This window comes from Thunnus thynnus, chromosome 10 (genome assembly GCF_963924715.1).
Source record: "Thunnus thynnus chromosome 10, fThuThy2.1, whole genome shotgun sequence".
NCBI lineage: Eukaryota > Metazoa > Chordata > Actinopteri > Scombriformes > Scombridae > Thunnus > Thunnus thynnus.
Window position 1 is genome coordinate 29,852,749 of NC_089526.1, and position 16,947 is coordinate 29,869,695.

Sequence of the window (16,947 nt, forward strand, 5' to 3'; positions counted from 1 at the left end):
AAAATGCCACAAATTCTCAAATATGAGGATTTGCTTTTACTTTATCATATATGACAGTAAATTGAATATATTTTGTTAGTCAGACAAAACAAGCTAATCAAAGACATCACTGTGGCCTCAATGATTAATCAAGAAAATAATAGGTGGATTAATCAATAATGAAAATAATCGTTAGTTGCAGCCCTAATCGACACTGAGGGCTGCAATTAAGTGTCTTATTGTATTGACAGACATTTCTAATGAAACCCAGTCCTAGTCTGCAACAGAAGCTCCTATTATTTTAGCTTTCCTCACATGTACTGGGAGGAGATTCACTTCCTCATTCTTAAAAACTGGCTGCAGTGTAACAGAAGAGGTCTTACAGAATGACATGCATCAAGCTAGACTTTACCAAATCCAGCCAAACTTTGCTTAAGAACAAGCCCATTAGATGACCTGACAGTATATCTGAATGTACATTTTTCAGGTTAAGCTACTTTTACATTGGTCTATTTGTTTGCTAAACTATTTTCAGTAAATAGGTGGGTGTTGCCACATTTTAACCAATGACTGCACAGATATTTGAGCGAGCCGTAGTATAAGGTGGCCTTCTCCTACGGTCACTTTCACATGATTTAAATAAACTCGATGGCCTCTCTCCTCACCACAGCAGAAAAAACCGACGGAACGGCTGGCTTGCAATGCAAATTATTCAGCCTGCTGAAGGAATAAGGGTGCTGCAGACGCCGGCCTGATATTGTTTTGACAAGTGGATTACTGTTGTAATAACATCAGACTGGTGCTGGTAATGCAGACTGCCAGCACACACTGTTCTCTGGCCACTGCGAGAGTCAGTGCTGTACACTGTGTTCTGGAGCCTCTGGACTGGGTGGATACTGGGGTTGATGCAGGATAGGCCTCCCTCTCCCCTGCCTCTTTCCTCTTATTTAATCTCTGTCTCTCCTCCTCCCCACACTTCCTTCCTCCCTTCTCAACTCCTCCTCTGGCTTCCTTCCTCCCTGACGTTCAGAGAAGAGGCCATTAACTGCAGCCGGCATAGTTTTATTTTGCTTCAACTGTAAAAAAAAAAAAAAAAAAAAGAAAGAAAAAAAATTTCCCGTCTGTAGCTCAGAAGACAGCTTTGAGTCTGGAGTATGTGATATTTATCCGGCAGGCTTAAAGAAGGACCCGGTTGACTTGGTTTCCCAGAATGCTGTTCTCCGAGTGTAACCCTCCCTCAGTCCCCTCCCTGTGGCTGCTGTGGTGAGCACACAGGCCTGGGCTGGTAGTGGCTGAGGCTCTCAGATGAGACATTCAGCCTCTTGCCCTGCCAATGAAACTTCTTTCCAACACATTAGTACTCTCTTCAGGTAGGGCAGTAGCTCCCGAGAGGTCACAAGACAAACTGAGTGGTCACATGATGATTAACAAAAAGAAGAAGGAAAACACTTCTGCTGCACAGCATTATCTTTATCTTTTCAGCTTTGCTTCTTTCTTGTGGAAGTTTAAAACGATATAAGATTTTCATGTAATGGTATGGCATTTTTTAAAGCCGTAGCCATGGGATGTTTGTACATTCTGTTATTAGCTCTCTATATAGTCGTTTTCTTTGTTAGTGGCAGGGTCGGCCACTCCTGCTTGGAATTCAAATAGCTTTCACACACAGGAGGGATTCAGCATGTAATCAAGCATTACTGTTTGTAAATGTATCTCATTGATATCAGCTTCACTGTTTCATCCTCGCTTTCTTTACATTGATCAGAGCTGCATTAAGGTTCTGCTAATGCAAACCAAACATTTCCTACTGCAGCTGCTTCTCATTAAAAGCATTCAACTGGTGAAACACAGGGCGGCTTTTATCGTGAAGCAGTCACAGAAAAGTGTTGTTGTCATCAAAAATGCATCTACATCCTCATTTTGGGCTTTTTTTTTTTTTTTTTTGGTTACAGTGGATCAGTTTCAGATATTGCAGGGAGTAATAGAAGAAGAAGGAGCAGCTGCAGTGAGCTCAAGTTCAAGTAGCTGCTCAAATTGTTGCAGCACTTGCTGTAACCACAAGTTAATCTTAAGGATTATAACTTGAAGCTACTAAAAATGAAAGAATCTGAGACGGATACATACATACATACATGTTCGCAGCTTGTGACAAGGTTAGGAATGGGTGGTGTTGAGAGTTCACCAGACCTGAACAAACTAGGTGTGAGTGGTTGAACAGAAAGAACACTGGTTCCTTGATCGTTACCTCAGTCCTCTCCCTCGTGGCTTGTTAGGTGAATTTGGCCTCTACAAGCCTCTACGAGGTTTTTTTTTTTCCAGAACACTCCTCATCTTCCCTCTTATGTGTGGTTGATGACGTTACCAGAGGGTCATTCAGTGCACTTTTGGTTCTGCATCTTCACTCTCAGCACTCTGTTCCCTCAGTCCTACCTGTTCCACATTAACTGGCTTATATTGTGACGAATAGCTTAAAAAATCTGTTTCCAACGTCTGTTATGAGACATGGGTCGGGTGATGCCATCATTTCCATCTTGGATGATAAATGTTGCACTGAATTTGTCAGTTAAATTGTTTTGAAGGGCCATTCAGCGCGGTGTTATGTACCTGTTGCATAATCATACCTCATGATAAATGGGTTAACAGAGTGAGTTTCAGTTTGTTTGACTCTTCACCACTTCACTTGTCATCAAGTTAAAGAAAAGTTGTTCATCTTGTCTGTCGTTGTTTTCTTATTCCTCTGCTCTTCGGTGGTTAATGTCAGTTGGTTTTATTGGCTTAGGTTTCGTTCCTCACAGTGGTTTTTTTTGCCTCCATGTGGTTTTTGCTAGTTGGCCCTCTTCCTTTCAGGCTTACCCCACCCGTCCCCTGTGGCTGCTGTGGTGGAGCAGAGGCAGGTTTGGGTGGGTTTAAGTTTCAGCTCAGGCTCTACATTAACCCACTCTAATGCAGATGAATAAACCAGGGAGGATTACTGAGGCTGGGATGACTGGGAATAGGCTGGGTTTAACTGGACTGGGATGGTTTCTGCTTTCATTTTCTTTGTGTGTTTCTTAACAAGGTTTCACATTTAGTCATTTTGTTACTCACTGACAGTTTCTTCTTCTTCTTCTTTCTTCTTCACACACTGTTCTCTTGTCTTTACCTGATCCCAACCCTGTTGTGGCAAAGGCTGCCCCAGTGGATTGTGGGTAATACACTGTAATTTGCAAAGAGCTTTGTGGAGAAAGTGTCCGCCAGAATCGAGGCATTGTAGCTCAAATAGCTAGAGTGTACATTGTGTCATTGTTCTTGCGGAGCTACACAAACTACACACACACACACACACATAAAGTGAGTGAGTGTCCAGCAGTGAGTAAGAGTGTGAGTCAGAGGTCAGACTGGGTGCCAAGACCAGACAAGGTCAAGACTTCTGCTCAGAACAAACCGACAACTCACAACAAAAGAGTCTCAGACTGCAGAGAGAGAGAGAGAGGAGGAAAGGAAGGAGGGATAGACAGAGGAAGAGAGAAACAAGCGGGAGACGAAGAATAAGAAACAGAGAAAGAATGATGTGGGTGAGAGAGGAATGAAAGGGGAGGATGGAGGGATGGGGAGAGAGGAAAGATGGATAGAGTGAGTGGAGACAGAGGAAGGGACCACCAGGTTCAAAGACACAGAGTGGGAGGAGAGGGGGAAGAAGGAAAAAAAGGACGAAAGCATGAAACAATGAACAAGAGGCAGACGTGACTGTAAAGCAGCGATCATTGTGTCTCCCAGTGGTGCCCTGAACTGGGAGGTCATCCAGATCAGCTCAGATGCTGGTGTGCGTTTGTGTGTGTGTGTGTGTGTGTGTGTGTGTGTGTGTGTGTGTGTGTGTGTGTGTGTGTGTGTGTGTGTGTGTGTGTGTGTGAGACTGTTGTTTGTTGAGGACAGAAACACCGCAGTTATTCAGCATCCTCACAAAGAAACCACTGTACACCGAGACAGACACCACGGGCTCAACACTCATCTTTTCTGTGATTTGAAGCTTTTCTCTGCAGAGTCTCCAGACGCACACACACATTTCAACCATATATACATAGTGGATGTGACAGAGTGACTTTGAGTTTGACCTGTGCTACCCCCTGCTGGCGAACACATGTTAAAACACAACTTTGCTGTCAAATTGTCATCGGCTCCTGAAAGGTCTTAAACATTTTCATTTAAATCCCACAACACATCAGTTGAGCTGACAATCCCACCACAAGGTGTGTTTAGTAGCTGTGCTGGAGCTTTTAATCATATCAAATGATCTTCATCAGCATTCCTAGTTGTCATAGAATTGTAGAACAGGCTTTTTTCCCAGCAGACATTGTGACTTGTTATCTAGTTAAAGCACAGGTGTTACAAACATTAACGATACCTCAAGATAAATCCGAGGTATTTCCTGTTAATACTGTTAATACTGGGTACTTTTATCTCTTCAAGCCTTTAATATGTTTTCAAATGGGACAATGTGCAAATGTGAAAGCGTTGTTTGAAATGTGTGACCTTTGATAAAGGTTTGTGAGTTGGATTTGGTTAAAAAGCTACAAAGCTTGGGGACAACAGCTTTAAAAAACATCAAAATGCTCAAAGGACAACTGTTAGGAGTGTAAGAACATTTCACTATGACAAAATAAGATTTTATTATTGAATGCTTTTGCTTCACTACAATCTCAACACAATGCAAACTACCGTAATGTTCCTGAACATTTATTTCCTTTCAGCTTGTTTTTTAACCCACACTTTACATCACACAGCTAACCTCAGAGTTTAATATCTGAAATTGTGCAGATTTATTTGGTGTGTTTAAAATTTTTGTGTTCACATAATGATCGGGATTATTTGGGAACCCGCGTCTCTTGTATCGTGTTTGAGTCTAATCCTCTCCTCTCTGTGTGTTTGTGCAGCTGAACTGGAGTTTGTTCAGATCGTCATCATCATCGTGGTGATGACAGTGATGGTGGTGGTGATCATCTGCCTGCTCAACCACTACAAGCTCTCCACCTGGTCCTTTATAACAAGGCAGAGCCAGGCCCGCAGGCACGACCATGCCCTGCAGCAGGTCAGTATCACTGTGTGTGTGTGTGTGTGTGTGTGTGTGTGTATGTGTGTGTGTGTGTGTGTGTGTGTGTGTGTGTGTGTGTGTGTGAGAGAGAGAGACAAAAAGATACTGTCTGTATTGGGTTGTATTTAGCTGCTCTGACAGTCTTGTTCTCCCAGCGTTCACGCCAATAACATTTCGATCTAAACTGGTTTGCGAGTGGAAAAAGTACGTGTGTGTCTGTCTCTTCATCTGTTCTCGCTGACTGTCCCCGCGTCGTCATTGTGACAGTACATTTCTTCATTTCTGAAGCAGGACAAACATAGCACACCAGTTTGTTCCCAGTAAAGCTGCGCTGAGCTAAATGAATCCTTTTATCCCAGTCGGAGTCTCTGTCCCAGTTTCACTGAGGTAACAGCTTTGCTCCCGTCTGTTAGGTGAACTTGCTGAATTGGTTTCTTCAGAGCCAGACTCTGTCAGGCCTTGATGTTTAATTCACTACAGCGCTGTCTAGACAGCAGCGGCTCTGCCCCCATACTGACATGTCGACACACCGGGACAAACACACACAGACACTTGCATATATGCACATCGCGCCATCGCACCCAGTGAAATCAGCTCAGGCACAGAATATGATGCATGCAGATGTTTACGCACACAAATGTTTGTCCTGCTACAGATGATTTAAATTCAGCTAATAATCTCTCATCTCCTCTTCGTCATATCTCCTGTCATTTACTGCTCCGTACCGTCCAATTAAAGCAAACATTATACAAACAGAAGCAGACACAAAGCAAAAAAAAAAAACGTTGAATGTAAGATCAGAAAGCAACAAGCCGGCAAAGCCCCCACAGCAGAGAAAGTGCAATTTGGAAGAATAGTCTTTGCTTCCTAACAGACACATGAATAAGCAGGATTTATGCCAGTTTGTCCTGCGTTTCATGTATTATTTTTTTTCCACTAAACTTTGTTGACTGTGCCGTCTAAGAAAAGATCCCGAAGTCAAACGTAGACGAGGGAGAAAGTGCAATTATTTGACAGTTGTGTTTCTTTGTTGTAGCTTTTATCCTGTCTATTTTTAATGTTGGAAGCTGTCTGCCTTTTGTGGTCCTCGCTACCAAACAGGGCAGGATTTTAGTTTGAAGCCATCAGGCATTTCTCAGCGTCGTCGTTTCATCTTTTGTATCCTCATTAAGTTGTTATTTTTAGGGTGTTTTTCCTTCTTTTTTTTTTCGTTAAAGAGAGTGTTTGTAACGGCGGCGTAACGGCCTCTCTTTAAGATCGCACATCAAAAACCGTCTCAGACGTAACAAACTACAAAGCAGCAATTGTTGGTTTTCAAAGCAGCAGCTGTCACATGACTTAACCATTGTCTACTACATGTTTAATGTTAACCAAGATAACTGATCACTCTGTCAGCATTAAAGAAATCAAGATATAGCAACTTATCGTATTTATCAATAACATGATATGTGTGAAAATCCCATTAAAGCTCCAATATAAAGCTGCAGACAGGTGTGTGATCATCTTCAAACCACCTGGGAATTTTAAATCTCAGCCTTCCTCTTGTTTTGTCTGTCTCGTTGTGTAGGACGGGTGCCTGTGGCCTTCAGACAGTGGCTCTCGACAAGGTGCCTCGGAGGTAAGACCACCACCACACTGAACCCTGGTGTACCCACAGCCAAGTCTTGTTCACTGTGAGGAGGCAGACAGAGCGAGGCTATGTTTAATATTTACCACCATGATGACTGAGAAGAACATTTAGATCTACAGAATCAGCATCATGACAGCTGTATGTAGAACCAAAGAGGACAAACAAACTGTCTACCAGGTTGTAGAGCTGCAACCACTAATCAATCAGTCGATCCAAAGATTATTAATCAGCGACTATTTTCATCATCGATTCATCGTTTAAAATACTGTTCAAGCAAAAAATGCCAAACAGTTAGTTGCTGATTCCAGGCTTTCAAATATGACAAATGCTTGTCTTGGTCTTACCTCATGGTAAATTGAATATTTTCAGATTTCAAGACAAGACATTTGAAGACGTCACCTCGTGTTTTAGGATATTCTGATCAGATGATAACGAGGATGAGGAGGAACAGAGCCAAATTTTCACTGAGTGACGCAGAATTGTGACAACTGTCGATCTAGAGTTACGTAAATTCTGATATGACTGTTCAGACTGAGGTGGCATTGCAAAGAAAATCAGATCTGTATCTGACCACATATGAAAGTGGCCCAAATCAGGAGTGAAAAGATCAGATGTGATCTGTGCTGTTCACATGGTTATTAAGAAAAAACAGATCTGAGTCACATATGAGCATAATAATCACATTTGGGCCACGTTTGCCTGCAGTCTGAATGTAGATAACTTGCTAGAAGAGTGTTTGACATTGAGAGGCATAATAAAAAGAAAGTATAGGCTATAAAAGTAGCAACTAAAACAAATGAAAGTGAGAGAAAGGAGGATCTACTTTCTCTACTTGCTGCGTTATAGAAGAAATCTCTGTCTCATCTCAGCTGTTCTGTGAATCTCAGTCTGCTGGTTTTCTTAGTACTCGCCCGTGTCTAATTGTTCTGTTATTACAGGAATACTATCGAGGCACAAAGATCTTGACATTTGCAGTTTAGTAGCTTGTAAATATTTGATCATCCAGGAATTGAAGCTTGTAAGTGGTGCCGGGCACGACTGGCACTATTCTCCAAACAAAATCAAATTTGGCTGGTGAATACAGGATAGCAAACGCCAGTATACTCGCTGTGACCGGTGATCTGTTTGCTTAATGTTGTCCACGCCAGAAGGAGTCGCAATGGGAGGCGACACACTGGGAAATCTAGAAACACACAGCCTAAAGGACACTCAAATACACAGCCGATCACATGATCGTATTGATAAGTTGCAAACAGTAGTGTATTGAAGCTGTGTGAAAAGTTCGGCCGGGCTCGCTGTAATCAAAACCAAATGTAGCACTTTGTTTTGGCTCAAAAGTGACCTTATGCCTACACAAACGCACCGTATTTGGTTTGGTTCAGAGTATACTGGCAGCTAAAAGCTTTACGTGTAAACAAAAGTAAAAGAGAAGAAGAAAGAGAAAGAGTCATGAGGGGTAGACGGAGAGAGAAAAGACTAGATGGCAGGTGAAGGGAGTCAGAGAAGAAGAGGCGCAGGAGGATAAAGGGAGGTAAACACAGTGTCAACGCTGAGAGACCTGGAAAAAAGAGGAAAAGGCCATGGAGAGACAAACACAGAGGGAGACGCAGCCAGTGAGTGTGGGTGGCTGATAGATGCAGGGAAGGAGGCTGAGTGTGTGTGTGTGTGTGTGTGTGTGGCAGGGGGGTGGATGGTTTTTGGTGCGTCATTAATCAGCAACACCTCCCCTGACACTGTCTAGACAGCCGTCTGAGAGCTGCCCTGCTCTGCTGCGCTCTGCTCCCTCCATCAGCTATACACCTTTCTCTCCCCCTCCCTCCCTCCCTCTGTCTGTCTCTCTATCTGTCTGGCTCTATAGTTCTCCTTTCCTCTCCATTTCATCTCTCCGTCTCCCTTTCTTCATTTCTCTTTCTACCTCTGTTTATCTCTATGGCTCTTTCTGCTTCTCTCCTTTCCCTTTTCCTCTTATCTCACTAGCTTTTCTTTTTAATCCTTTCAGTTCCACTCTTTCTCTCTCTGTCTCTCTCCATTTCAATTGCCATGATCCTCTACTCCCCCCCCCCCCCCCCCCCCCCCCCCCCCCCCCACACACACACACACCCCCCACCACCACCACAACCCCACAGGTTTTTTTTTTTCCAGTCTGTTGTTCTCTCCATCCAGACTGCCTTGTCAGTGGGGGTGGACTATTAGAGCCACAGTCACTAATTGAAATGGGTTCCCTCTGATAATGACTCGCCACAGTAGAAATGTGTTGAATTGGACAGAAATGTGAGAAATGAAGAAATGGATCACACAGGCACAGTCTGAAGAGCTAATTGAGGTGAAGATCTCAGACAAAAGCCGGACGACCGAGTCGATGTGTCGAATGTTGTTGCTGTTGTAGGAGATCTCTTCTTCTCTTTACTGTAATTACACTCTAATGTCTTAAATAACTAATTGGTGGCACAGTGGTGTGGGCTGTTGCTGTAACATCGTTTACCTGAGTCAAATGCTTACACTGGATTCATTTATACTTGCAGCAGGAGACAACAACTAAAATATTCAGCGTACTCCACTGGAATCAATGTCATGAGCTTATGTTAGTGGTCAATACCGCTGATGCATTAAAGGATGAGTTTGCAGTTTTTCAAGTCTTTCTTTAAACTTGCAGGCTTGGTTGGGAGACCTATAGATTAATCTGGGGGGTCACTAGATGTTTAATAAGAGAAGAAATGTCTGCTACACAACATTATGTTCATTTCCTCTGACTTTTATAACAATGTCATGTTCTCATTTGACATAATTCTGTTTTTCTGGATTCCAAACAAATTATAATTAAAAATGAACAAAACTTATTATTGAAATGTAATTTTTGACACAATTGAAGTGTTTTGTCTGATGTAGTACAACATAATCACATGAATATTTGATGTCATTTTGTATATATTTGCCATATTGTGACACGTGTTGATATTCTAACAGTTGTAATTTTGTTTTCAACCAGATTGTCTGTTGATGCTAGCCAACTGTTATGACTATACTGACATTCTTGCATCTCTTCTCCTCCTCTTTCCTCCCTTACTCTCCTCCTTCTCTCCTAATCTCCTTTAATCCTTCCTCCCTCCCCTTCTCTCACCCGTCTTCCTCACCCTCCATCTGTGTCTTTCTCTCAGGTATTATACGCTCCCCAGGCCAGGGATCGCTTCACCGCTCCCTCCTTCATGCAGCGCGACCGCTTCAGCCGCTTCCAGCCCACCTACCCCTACCTGCAGCACCAGATCGACCTGCCGCCCACCATCTCGCTGTCGGATGGCGAGGAGCCCCCGCCGTACCAGGGGCCCTGCACCCTGCAGCTCCGCGACCCCGAGCAGCAGATGGAGCTTAACCGCGAGTCGGTGAGGGCGCCGCCCAATCGGACCATCTACGACAGTGACTTGATCGACATGGGGGGAGGCGGGAGCCTGGGAGGGGTGGGGGGAGGAGGGGGAGGCATGGGAGGAGGCGGTCCGAGGCCGCCAAGCAGTAACTCGGGCATCAGCGCGGCCAACTCCAGCAGCCACGGGCGCATGGAGGGCCCCCCGCCGGCGTACAGCGAGGTGATGGGCCACTACCCCGGCTCAGCGTTCTTTCTACACCAGCACAGCAATAACCAGAGGGTGGGGGGGCCAGGGAGCAGGACGATCCAGCAGCAGAGCCAATCAGAAAGCACAATTGTACCTGCCAAGGCCAAGGATGGCCAACCGGAGGACCTGGTGTGAAGAAAAGAGCAGGTGGGGCCACCCACCCCAGACTGAGAACTGTCTCTCCTCTTCACCCCTCTGTCCACTGATCACCTGTAAGCAGCGGTCTCTCTATCGCTCTCTCTCTCTGTCTCTCATGTCCTCTCTCCACACTCCCATGCACAAATAAATATCAACCTTAGCTACAACAAAACAAGGAAAGAGAGGAACCAAGCGTTGATTTCATTTCTGTTTCCTGTTTCTTTCCGATGTTAGGAACTCAAACAGCTAGCACTGCTGGGGCAGGATGTATGCACTGCGTGGAGTTTTTGTTTTTTCGTTCATTTGAGAAAAAAAAACATACTGCTAGCACAGATTGAAACAATTAACTTTTTTGTCCACCCCACCCCCCTCTCTCCCTCCCCCTCGGGTGACGACTCTGTCCCCATGAACTGAGGATGATGTTTTCTTTTTTGTTTCTTCTTTTTCGGACCGGGATCTGTGCACAAAGCGAGAACTGAGAATCAAGGACTTACAGAGAACACAACAAAAACAAGAGACTCACAAACCCAAATCTTAGTGCCAAGGTTCACGAGGAAGCAAAACAAGGGGAGGGGAGAAAAAAAAAAGACTTGTTCTAACATTCAAAACACAAAAAAGAAAAGTTATCTAAAAGTTGCACTATTTTTTTGTTGTAAAAGAGAAGAGGGAAATGATGCTATGAGATGATGAAAATGTTGATGATGTGTTTGTTTTGTTTTGTTTTTTCTTTTTTTTGTGTCCTTTTCATGAATGGACTGACTGACTGAACTTTGGCTCCAAAGTTGTTTAAACAGTTGGGAGCAAAAAAAAAAAAAAAGTATTATAAGCTTATGTCCTTCCTTTTTTGAAACCGCAAGAAATACTCGTACCCAGCCTACGACATCTCTGTCTGCTTTCACCACAGGCACAGTGAGACTTAGTAAGAGAATAACCTTGTACTGCTTCACGTCTGTGTACACCTCAGCCTAGCGGGGGAAGAAATCTGCCTCGCGACCGGCCGCTGGGTGGACAAACAGTTTCCTACTTCCTCTGGCAGTTTGTTACAATGTTCCCAAACCAGAGTAGTTCCTCACAAAGATTAAAGCTACTTGGCAAGATCCAGCATGTCGTACTAACAATTGTGGGAAGATCTGGCCAGCTGCTCGGATATCAAGTTAACCAAGAATAACCTAACTCCATAACAAAAAGCAAACATATCTTAACTGTCCGCCCAGCAGCGGTCGCAGCAGATTCTCCTCTTCTCAACTCTGTCCCGACCTCTGAGCACCTGACACTTCCTCCCCCTCCCCACCCCCCCTCCACATCCTCCTATCCTCTCTCCGCTCATCTCGACATGCACAGTGCATTCTGCCAACAGCCACACTGAACTCGAACCCCCCGCCGCCATGACACCGAAAACACAAAACGGGAAAAAAAAAAAGAAGGCTCGGCTCTCCGTCTTCACATCTCTAAAAACCACACACACACAAAAAAAAACAAAACAAGACGACACAAAGTGAAGATTCCTGTCTGCATCCGCCAGCACAGCAATCAGGTTTTAATGAAAACTGTCTGTGGTCGAAGTCAAAGGGCTATGGGAGGGTCCTTTTTTGTAAAAGGAAAAAAAAAAAAAAAAAAACCTTTTTGAAAATCTAGCCTTTTTCTCTGCTCATTGTTGCCTTCTCCTCTGCTCTTGTGCTTTCTCTGTCTCTCTATCTTGTTTGCGTTCAATGCCAGTGCCCACCTCCTTCTCCAACACCCCCCTCCCTCCCCCCCCACCTCGCATCCCAGCTTTCTAACAGTGTCTTTGCTAAAACACTGTTAATCGTCCCTCCTTCCATCCGTGTGCAGAAAAAGTGCGTTCAAATGATGCAGAGTCCGCCAAGCCCTTTAAAGTGGAGACTGGAGTGGAGCCCTTGTTTGGCAGTGTGCTAGTGCAGTCCTCTCTTCCCTGTGTGTACGTGTATGTGTGTGTGTGTTTAGACCTTTTAACAACACAGAAAAGCACTTAATGCTCCTGCAGGAGTGTTGTGTGTGTGTGTGTGTGTGTGTGTATCTATGTGTGTCCACACCTGTGTGTATCTGACTGCTTTGTCTGAGTTTAGAGATTCAAGGACATATTACTTATGTGGCACTGTCCATATTAACACATCATTAATTAAACTTTCATTGGAATTCAGTAGAGTGTCTCTTTAAAAAGCCAGACATGCATGATAGTTATTATCATGGTGCGGGAGCGACCTCGCTGTAAAAAGCTCAAAGACAGTGCATGCCAGAGTTCACCTCACAGGTTCCATTAAAGCTGCACAAGGCAAGAGTCTTATTGAAAACCCTGTTTTGATCACTTGTTTTGATCATTGAGATATTGTAGAGTCACCCACTGTGTCCCGATCCCATACTGCATACTAATTGTAAGCAGGTTTTGAGTAAAGTACTGTGGTGTGTTCACACTGGAAAAGTACTCTCAAAAAAAGTCAGTATGCCCACTAAAACGCTTTGTTTTTAAGTGTGCTGTTGATGGTCGTTATTGTCCCTCAGTGCAATGCAAATTAAATACAACTAATACAAATTATGGATGGTGGTGAGACAGCTTGAGGAAGATCTCAGAAGAAAAAAAAAAGTACATTATTGGAAAACAGTTTTGCTTTCTCTTTGAGAAATTGAGATTAATCAATTTTTTTCTTACTGTCAACAAATCCAATGAAAAGACCAAAACCAACAAAGTGTTAGTGCGTCTTTCAGGGGAGTTTTAACAAAAGCCTTCACATTCTGTTAGCATCAGTGTGTAAAGCTGCGTGTTTGAATGTATGCATGTGTCCCAGTTGTGTATCCATTTGGCTCTACAGTTGTGTGTGTATGTGTGTGTGTGTGTGTTACTACATCGCTGCTGCTATTGCTGTTGCTGCTACTGCTACTATTGTTGCTACTGCTGCTTCTCATGCCCCCCCCCCACCCACCCAACCTCACCCCCCTTCAGTCCTCTGTCCTTCTGCCCATCCGGTCCCCTCAACTCATCCAAAACTAGAAGGAGAGAAATCTGACCCTTTGCAGTCAAAAGCACAAGTATTGAGACAAACATCGGTCTCAGTTTGTGTTTTTATTTCCACTGAGGACAAGAGAAGACCTGTAATAGATCTAGTTTGCGGCGTTTACCTCCAGTTACACACAGGACTTGGAGGTGAGGCAGCTGCTGGAGAGACTGTCCCGACACTTTGGCTTTTGACTGTAAGAACGTGCTTCAAACCTGCGTTTCTTTCCTCTTTTTCTTCCTTCTTTCTGTTGTTTTCTGGGCTTGTTCTGTCTGCGCAGTCATAGCTTGTAAATGGAGGATATAAAGATGAATTTTATGTTTTCTACAAGGAGGTTTGCATGTTACTATTATGTGAGTAAATAAGGTGCCTAATGTTCATGTTTGAGCAGACCACACCTCAGTCCAACTGCTGCTTGAAATCCTTACAGGTGCTTTATCTCGGCTGACCGCCTGTCTGGCAGAACGGAACAGAAACGTGTGAGAAAAGGCTGCTGAAAAATGATCCTGGCTGTCCTAAGCCAGTATACAGACTTTACATATGATTTTCCAGTAGGAATGTGATCCCAGTGTCCAGCAGATTCAGATTTTTGAAATCATCGAGCTCTTTTTGTTTGATTAACAAAGTGAATCTGATCCTGCAACGAAGCGGAACAAAACCCACATTCAATACAAGGTCTGCATGAAACTATAAATTTGGTGACCACAGGGCCGGAGGTGCGTCTGTTTCCATGTCAGCAAAACACCGGCTGTTTCTGCAAAACCGCAGCTCAACCTTGAACATTTTTAGCTCAGAGTTACGGTTAACGAGTGGTTCACCGGCGGCGTTTGTGAGCACCATCACCGGCCTGTTTGCTTCTATTGTGCCAGACAGGAACAGTCACTCCCGGTGAAGCAGCTGAAGCCGTTTCGACCAGTAATTTGACCCGTGTGTGGAGCAGACATAGGAACCCACTTGCACTCAAAAAGCTCCCACCTTCGTTGTGCCTCACTTCCAACGGTGCTTTTTTCAGTAGTCTGTCTTTCTTTATGTTTGTTTGTAAGGTGCTGTATATAACTTGAATATATTATGCACATATCCTACCCAATGGGTAGAAACCACAAAAAAATGTTGTGAATAATGTAATATACTGTATAGACAATATAAGAATTTTAAGAAGGCAGCATCAAATTTGTAAATGCCTACAGTTAAAAACGTGCTTTGTCTTTTTTTTATGAGAAAACATGGTTTGCAAAGTATGCTTAGAATATGGTTGCAACACAAATACAAATTACTACTTATAATATTTTGCTATAAATACTAGTCTGTTATGATAAGGATGAGATAACCTCTGGATTAAGGAAGTTGTTGAGAAAAGATATTATTCACTTGTTTATTGGATTTCTCTTCTAAGAACAACCTTTCACAGTGCTTGCCATCATTTGGGTACTGGCTGGTGGTTTTATTTAGACCACAATCGACTAACAAATGTATAGTTCTATTACACAGATCTTTTAAGAAAACATATATCACACACACACATCAGTTGGTGTTTATGCCACGATTTCAGCCGGGGGACCCCCCCCCGGTTGAATGTCATCTTAACTCGCTTTGTAAATTGTTGGAACAAAAAGCAGAAGCTGTCTAGTTGGGAGACGCGTCACATGACCACTGCACACGAGAGCCGTCAGCACTTCCGGAAACGGGAGAATATGTGTCTGTACTCATTGATCTTTATAATATTTTTTAGTTGACTTCAGCTGTAGTTTTGTATATCTGCCAAAGTATAAAACTGTCGAGCACACTCAGCACTGCTATAGATCCGGCTTGATGTTAGGTTCTGGTTAAAGCATTTCAGCTCCGCTACAGGAGGATCATCATCTTTTGATCACATGATTGTCAAACAGGAAAAACATCAAAGGAAAAATGGTCTTTTTAATTATTTTCTTTTCTTTTTTTTTTTTTTTTTTTGTTGGGAAAGTTGCACCAGCGTGACATGAGTGGAAAAATGCCGTTAAAACTGTCATTTAACTTCTTCTTTTTATTATTATTTTTTTATTTTCTACATTACAATGTTATACGTGGCACAGTATATTGAAACAAGTCATGTTTAATCTGCAGTCATTTATTTACAGTATGTACTGAAAATACTGTAACTCCACTGTACAATAACCGCAGAGCATGTTCATTCTTATCTATAGACGATGTACATAGCAACGTGCCATTTTCTCTTCAAAGCACCAAATAAGTGGCAGTTGTGTAGTTTTGATTTGGAAAAGTCTCTATTGTAACTCTGGCTGGAGCGCCGCTCGGCTCTCCTTCTTAATAGACCTTTTTTTTTTTTTTTTTTTTTTTTTTTTCCGTTTCCTGCACTAGCTTGAAGAACTAACTTGGGCTCAGACTGATTTTTATTTGATTTCTCCCCTGCAGCGCTCTCCCTCTTTCCACTTATCAGAAGTCTGTACTCAACTGCTGACAACAAGTAGCTGTTTTTATCGTTCCAGATTTTAATAATAATGATGATAATAATAACAATGATAACGTCTCAACAGTTTGGTATTCTCTGTCTTGACAGTTACCATAGGACTGCTTCCATCATGGGTTTTGTAACATCGGTTTGCTTTATTTACAAAATGAATCCTTCTCGTCTCCCCCTCCCCCCTCTGTGCTGAAACCTCGATCTATATATGACTGTATTCACTGAGCATACAGTATATATATATCAAAACACAGAGGTAAAATTGTTGTGTATTTTTGCCTCTTTTTATTTAAGCAATTGTGATGTAATAGGTTTTAGGCCTAAGGTCTGTTATTGCAATACTTTTACAGAAAAGAAGAAAAAAATCAAAAAATGTTGCTCTAAGTGCTGTTGTAGTCAAAGATTTTATGCTTGTACTTATGCTGTAGTCAAACTGCAGCGTAATGAATAAAACTTTAAAAGTGATTACTGTGGTGCTCTCCCTGTATTTTTTCCTGTAGTGTTATATAGATAATGAGGTTTTGTAATGTGATTACTGAAAGGTGGTGCCACTCAGCTCTTTATCTATCCACACTGATGCAGCCAAATAAAGTGAGCAGGATTTAAAGGCACAGCAGCAACTTCTCAGACTTGTAAGTCTGCTTCATCAGTTGCTCGGTGATGCAGGTTAAGACCCAGTGTTCAGAGGAAGGTAATAAATAAAACATAAAGTGCAAAATTAACAGATGAAAAGAATAAAAGGAAAGTACAAGAAAAAAAAAGCAGACCAATAAGCAGGTATACTATGGTCCAATCACACAACCCAGCTCTCCATGTTGTCTGTCAAAGTGTTCTCCAGCCAAACAACACGGAGAAAATAACTGTTCTATACAAAGCAGCAGCACATCCCTGTATTTCTGTACCACACTGACACATCATGACAAGTTGTGTCTGAAGGTGTATTAATTATACAAGACTGACACTCATTTCATACTCTCGTCCAACACACACTCCAGTTATAATTGTAACACAAGTCTACTAACAATCAGTTAAACTTAAGTTAAATTATTGTTTCCTATTGACTG

At 42.8% G+C, this 16,947-nt stretch overlaps 1 protein-coding gene across 3 annotated transcripts in view; it reads left to right on the forward strand.

Annotated features, from left to right (window-relative positions):
• LOC137191948 (low-density lipoprotein receptor class A domain-containing protein 4-like) overlaps nucleotides 1-16,348 on the forward strand; it is a 228,506-nt gene extending 212,158 nt beyond the window's left edge. For all 3 annotated transcript variants that reach the window (XM_067602457.1, XM_067602456.1, XM_067602458.1), the window contains 3 exons: nucleotides 4,887-5,041; nucleotides 6,612-6,662; nucleotides 9,830-16,348. In XM_067602457.1, the coding sequence (XP_067458558.1) occupies nucleotides 4,887-5,041; nucleotides 6,612-6,662; nucleotides 9,830-10,414 (791 nt within the window). In that variant the 3' untranslated portion in view covers nucleotides 10,415-16,348. The remainder of the gene's footprint in view (nucleotides 1-4,886; nucleotides 5,042-6,611; nucleotides 6,663-9,829) is intronic.
• The last annotated feature ends 599 nt before the right edge of the window (nucleotides 16,349-16,947 follow it).